The 6,637-nt window shown below is 32.2% G+C and overlaps 1 protein-coding gene across 1 annotated transcript; it reads left to right on the top strand.

Annotated features, from left to right (window-relative positions):
* Positions 1–870: 870 nt before the first annotated feature.
* On the top strand, positions 871–3,415 carry LOC116122670 ((-)-germacrene D synthase-like). The gene is given in 7 exon segments (XM_031408500.1): positions 871–1,056; positions 1,319–1,595; positions 1,709–2,084; positions 2,233–2,451; positions 2,546–2,684; positions 2,791–3,039; positions 3,125–3,415. Coding segments are annotated over 7 exon segments (1,683 nt in total). The 5' UTR covers positions 871–924.
* Positions 3,416–6,637: the final 3,222 nt, after the last annotated feature.

Genomic DNA, 6,637 nt, shown 5'->3' with positions numbered 1-6,637 from the left:
GTTCCTGGCTTCTAGGAATCAAAACTGGCAAGTTCCTATTCCGGTTCTGGTTCCAAATCCAAAGAACTGGCTGGTTCTGGTTCCTTTGAATTTGAGTGGGTACTTGAATCCGCTCACCCCTAACTCAAGCAACTTGAGATTCTACAATTTTTATGGAATCAATTCTTCTGTTTCAAGTTTTAAGAAGTGAGGTTCCCCCCCCCCCCTAAACATACAATAATTCAATTATATTAAATACACCCCTAAACATATACAAACAACATAAAAAATGTAAATCTAAAAACATCAAAGAGAATAAAGAAGAGAAAAGGAGAAAAGAGGTGAAAGAAAAAAATGAAGTGAAGTGAATTGAAGGAGAAGAGTACAATCGTTCATAATTTACATCAAAGATCTTACTTACAAAGACAATTAGGATGTATTATCTTTTAATTTGAGTCTTAAAATAGAGTCATATAAATAATTATTTCTTTTTAAATGAATATGCACATTAATATATCTAAAATATACCTTAAGATTAAAACTTCATACCATAAACACATCATGTCATGTTAACTTAATCGTGGTTCTGCTTTTAGTTAATTTTTCTATCAATTATCTTAAAAAAAACTTACTAGATTAAAACTTCATACCATAAACACACCATGTCATGTTAACTTAAACGTGGGAGATCATATTCTTAATTCTAATTATATAACTAAAATCTAAAATCCATTGTATTATAAAGAATTAGCTTACTCTTGGCCACCGAGGCCTTTAAGTAGCCAAAGGGAAAAAGATTTAAATGAAAAACATGTTTCTTACTATTCCCAGCTACGTCTATATAACAGGAGCTTGAAGACTCTATGAACTCACTATCTCTTGAAGCACAAAGCTATATTCAGCATTCTACTCCATTTATTGTTTTTTCTTGAAATCAAACTTATAATGTCTCTTCACGTTTCAGCCGTTCCTTCTTCAGTAAAAAACAATGCTAAGGAAGAAACTAAACGTCGCTCGGCTGATTATCATCCTAGCATCTGGGGGCATCATTTCCTCTCATATGCTACTGATTCCATGGTAAATTGTTTCTTCTAATTTAATTTCTATGTACTTAGTGACTGCTTATGAGAAAAATATGCTTTTGAGTATGTACAAAAACAACTAATTATATAATTATGAAATAAATTTCATTTAAACTATTCTTTGCAAACTGATGTGATAATCTTACGTATTTGACGAGTAAATTTTACAAATTACCCCTGAGTTATCCGAAACTTAATTCTCTTCAATAAGAACTAAGTCTTACATATTTTCTCACCAATTTATTTTGCTTGTTCAGGAAAGTGACGATGATAACGCAAAACTACTGAAGCTGAAGGAGGAAATTAAAAGCATGCTAATGGATGACGCAAACAAGTCTCTGCAAAAACTTGACTTGGTTAATGTAATCCAACGCTTAGGGGTCTCTTATCATTTTGAAAGTGAGGTTAATGAAATCTTAGAAGACGTCTATAAGGCTCACAATGAAAGTGATTCGGGAGATGACACTGATGACTTGTATTCAATCTCTCTTAAATTCCGCTTGCTTAGACAACATGGTTATAAAATCTCATGCGGTATATATTATATATTCTTTATCCTCGGCAATTACTTTTTTTTTTTTTTTTTTTGTAAATAAATTCCTTAATTACTTTATGTAGATGTGGTGTGTTGTGTCGTGAATAAGCAGATGTGTTCAACGAATTCAAGGACAATAATGGGAGCTTCAAGGCATCTCTTGCAGAAGATGTTCGAGGAATGATAAACTTGTACGAAGCCTCAAATCTCAGGGTTCATGGAGAAAATATACTAGATGAAGCTCTTACTTTCACTACCAATCACCTTGAGTCGCGGGTAGCAACTCAACCCAGCTCTCCACTTGCAGGGCAAGTTAAGCATGCCTTAACTCGACCTCTTCGCAAGAGTTTACCAAGGCTGGAGGCAAGATATTACATGAGTATCTATCACGAAGAAGCTTCGCACATTGAAGTTATATTAACTTTTGCAAAGTTAGATTTCAACATATTACAGAAGTTGCATCAGAAGGAACTCAGTGCTATTACAAAGTAAGTTAATAAAATTTAATCATGATTAATTTCAAGCAGTTTTTCATTCTACTGAACTATCTAATGGTATAGCATTGCCCATTAGATACATGGTATAGCAAATTTTACATTCTCCATGATTAACTTAATTCTCCATTTATGTGATTAGGTGGTGGAAGGATTTAAACTTCGCCCAGGAGCTACCTTTTGCAAGAGACAGAATTGTTGAGTGTTACTTCTGGATATTGGGAGTGTATTTTGAGCCGGAATATTTAATGGGTAGAAGATTTTTAACCAAAGTGATCTCCATAACTTCCATTATAGACGATATCTATGATGTGTATGGTACAATTGATGAACTTGAGCTGTTGACCTCAGCAGTTGAGAGGTAATTTGTTTCATAATCTTGATGACCTTCAGTCATCCAAAATTTATCATTATCCTTTTTTGGTTATAATAAGCTAGCCATTTCTCTGTTTCAGGTGGAATATCAGTGCCATAGATCAACTGCCTGACTACATGAAACTATGTTATAAGGCTCTTCTTGATATTTACAGTGAAATTGAACAAGAAATGGCGGATCAAGGAAAATTATACCGCCTTGATTTTGCAAAAGAAGCAGTGATGCTTTCATTTCAAGCCTTTAATTTGTGTAGTTTAAAACCACGTACTATTGGATTCTTAGTACTTGTACTAATAATTTCGAATTGGATTTTTGGTTTCACAGATGAAGAGTATAGTTAGAAATTATCATACTGAAGCCAAATGGTGTCATGAAAAATATTTTCCAACACTGGATGAGTACATGAGTGTAGCATTGGTTACCAGTGCGTACCAATTGTTAACCACAACATCTTTTGTAGGAATGGGAGATGTTGCAACCAAAGAAGCCTTTGAATGGTTATTCAGCTACCCTAAGGTTTTGAAGGCTGCCTCAATAATTTGCAGACTCATGGATGACATAGTGGGTCACAAGGTACATACTGAACTAAATTAATTAATTAATTCAGAAATGATCAATATATATTTTTAACGATTGACTTTGCATATAAATGGAATAGCATGAGCAAAAGAGAGGACATGTTGTCTCAGCAATTGAATGTCACATGAAGGACCATGGTGTTTCGGAAGAAGAGACACTTAAAGTGTTTCGTGAGCAAATTGCAAATGCATGGAAAGATATAAATGAAGCTTTCCTTAAACCAACTGCTTTTCCACTGCCTCTGCTTGAACGGATTCTTAATTTTACACGTGTAATAGACCTTCTCTAGAAAGATGATGACTGCTACACCAATTCTTATTTGACAAAAGACCATGTTGCCTCATTGCTCAGGGACCCCGTACAGCTCTAAAGTTTACTACCATTCATCAATTATCTTCTATGCGAATCTACTGTGTTTTCAAGCAATAATAAAATAAACTTGTTCTGTTGAAAACATTTATATATAATGCTGTCATCAAGCATTCAGTTATTTGATTTCTACTGTTAGCTAGTTGTCCATTTGCTCTGCCTATAAATACCTCTTCATAGGGAGATCTATTCCAACTCCAAGTACAAACTAATTGCAATAATCAAGAAACCTGTTTCTATGTCAATTTATCCACGAAGTTCGTAAAAATTGTGAAGATCATTTTTAATCACCAATTAATATTTTGATTTGTATCACATCGAGAACCATTTCTTCACAAATAATTAATGACGTCTTCCTTGCTGATTTATGGGTTTTCTTAAGAATTTAACTAAAATTTATTTTGGCAAATTAAAATGATTGAACTGGGTAGAAAACTTCTTTGTATGCCAGTGTAATTAAATAATCACAATATAAAGAATATTGTATTGTTATGATAAAAAGTTTTGCCCCTGATTGTTATACTATTTCGAATCATTATGCTGTTATCATATTTAGATCGAAAAATATAATGTGTTTGTTTATTTATTGAACCAATTCATTCAGAAAATTAATCTAACTCAAATAGGATTTTTTTATCTCAAAATAAAAATTATATTCTATTCAATTCAAAACACATTTTTTTTTTTTTTTTTAACTCTATTCAACTAAAAATAATTATGTTTCACTTCTTCCAATTTGAAAATATCTATCCAGACCACCACCGTTACCGCGCCGGGGAGCGGGGTGGGGGGGGGGGGTTGCGGCGTGGGGCGCGTTGGTTGTTGTGGTGTGTATGTGTGTGTGTGTGTGTGTGTGTGAAGGAGGGTCAGATTTATGCATATCATATTATTCATGCATAAATCGATGATTTGTTATATATCAAGACACTGTGGAAACTTTGTTCCCTCCAGACAATTCCACTGCATATATTCTCTTTTTGAATTTTTTGTGCTTTCTTTCTTTTTTATTTATTGTGAGTGAAAAAAAAAATATCAAGTATAAATTAATTCAGATTTATAAAATCTTATTAAACAAATATAATATATTATATATTAACAAGGGAATGTTCTTTTTGATTAGGTCTCTTAAAAACAGTTTTAATACCCAGATCCTGATGTTGAAGCAAGATATTAATTAAGAGTTTATGTGATGCTAACCCGTATGTAAATTGAGACACCTAGTAATTTCTAAATCCTTAGATTTTACTAAATTGATGCATATAATTTGGTATGAAAATTAAAGTTATTATTGTCTTGAACATTTTATTTATATTTTATTATACAGTAGTTATAAAATTTTAGCTTGTGTGTATGGTATCTGTTTCATTAGTCATAATTTATAAACAACCATCGAGTTCAAAACTTGGAATAGGGATTATCATATTAGCTAACCCAAATGTATAGAAATTATATACAGTAGAACCTCTTTATAGTGGTATTTCATATAAGAACAACCTCCATGTAGTCATAAAAAATTACAGTCCCAACTTGATTATGTTATAAATAAGAATAAATTTTACATTGTAATAAGTTGTAGTTTTTCAAGGTCTCGTTTTAAGGAACTTGCCTCTGCATAGTAATAATTGTATGTATATTATAAAAAAAAAAAAATATTATATTACATTAAATGTTTGAGATGAAATAAATATTTATCTAAAGTTGTTTGAGACAATGATTTATGTTTTAGAGTTGTTACCATATCTTTTATCTTGCAGGCATGTAATAAGTAGCCAACATGGACATCCTTTTGTTGAAGCCAAAATATTTATAGCTACATGTCTGGAGCTTCTTGGCACGAAACTTTTGCTATTTCCGTACTATATTCATCCTCAGGATTATCTCATTCCTCTTCTTGTCTAATTCTAATAATGATTTCTTCTTCAGTTAAAGCATACACGACTTATTGCTTATTTGGATGATTAAGGAAGATATTAATATCCATTTGATTAGTGTAGTGAATTTGTTAAATCTGATCACTCAATTTTGTAATGACTCTGATATTCATTTCCATACTATCAAAATAATAATTCTTGTAATTACACCTCTATTAAGTTATAACCTCCTCATATTAATAAATTTAGTTGGTCCCAACATTATGACTATAAAGAGATTTTACTATATATATATATCACCGAGGTCTCTGGGTCAGCTTGTGCATACTAAAAGTTTCAAAGAAAGAAGAAAGAAAGAGTAAAGAGAACTTTGAAGAAAACTGCAAATCTGGTAAATTTGATTAACTACTTGTACAAGAGATCAACTTCTCTTTAATATTAAGAGAAAGAGAGCTGCTCTGAACTTTTAGTAACATTAAAGAGTAAAGTTAGAGAGTTGAGCTAAACTGAACTTTAGTAAAGATAAACAGTGACCAAAACGACACCACTTTGAAACAAAACACTGCAATTACACAAATGACCTTTTACTAACATTCCCCCTTAAGCCATACTATCCCTTTTCAAAACAACTCATTTTGTGGCTAACATTCCCCCTCAATTCATACTATCTCTTCTTGGATTAATCTCAGCTCTTGCAACAAAAAAATTCTGGATAGTTGCAAAACAATTCTGAACAGCAAAAACTTCTGGACAGCAAGCAGATTATGCAATTATGCAATTCTCCAAACAATTCTGCATTTCACCAATAAAAGATTTCAACAAAAATTTCTGCATTTCAATTCTTCTGGACAGCAAGCAGATTCTGCAATTCTCCAAACAATTCTGCATTTCATCAATAAAAGACAAAAAAATTCTGCATTTCAACAGCAATTTGTGCTAATTCTGCACTTTGTGTAGATGATTCTGCACTTCAACAACAATCAGTTCTGCAACTTGTTGTGCAGATAATTTTGCATTTCTACAACCAAACAATGCTGCATTCAATCAGTCAATTAACCCGTCAACAACATTCAATCAACCATATTTCAACAACAATCAGTTGTGCAACTTCTTGTGCAGATAATTCTGCATTTCAACAACAATCAGTTCTTCAATTTGTGCAAACAAATCTGCAATTCTACAACCAAACAATGCTGCATTCAATCAGTCAATTAACCCCTCAACAACAGTCAATCAACGATTCAATAGCAAGCAGAAAATAATTCTGCATTCGCCAATCAAACAACCCTTCAATCAGTAAATAATTCTGCATTCACCAATCAAACAAATTCTGCATTCACCAATCAAACAAT

Source organism: Pistacia vera, unplaced genomic scaffold, assembly GCF_008641045.1.
Source record: "Pistacia vera cultivar Batoury unplaced genomic scaffold, PisVer_v2 Contig136, whole genome shotgun sequence".
In the NCBI taxonomy this organism is placed as follows: Eukaryota; Viridiplantae; Streptophyta; class Magnoliopsida; order Sapindales; family Anacardiaceae; genus Pistacia; species Pistacia vera.
The sequence above is the reverse complement of the archived record's forward strand: the minus strand, read 5'-3'. Positions and strand labels throughout refer to the sequence as shown.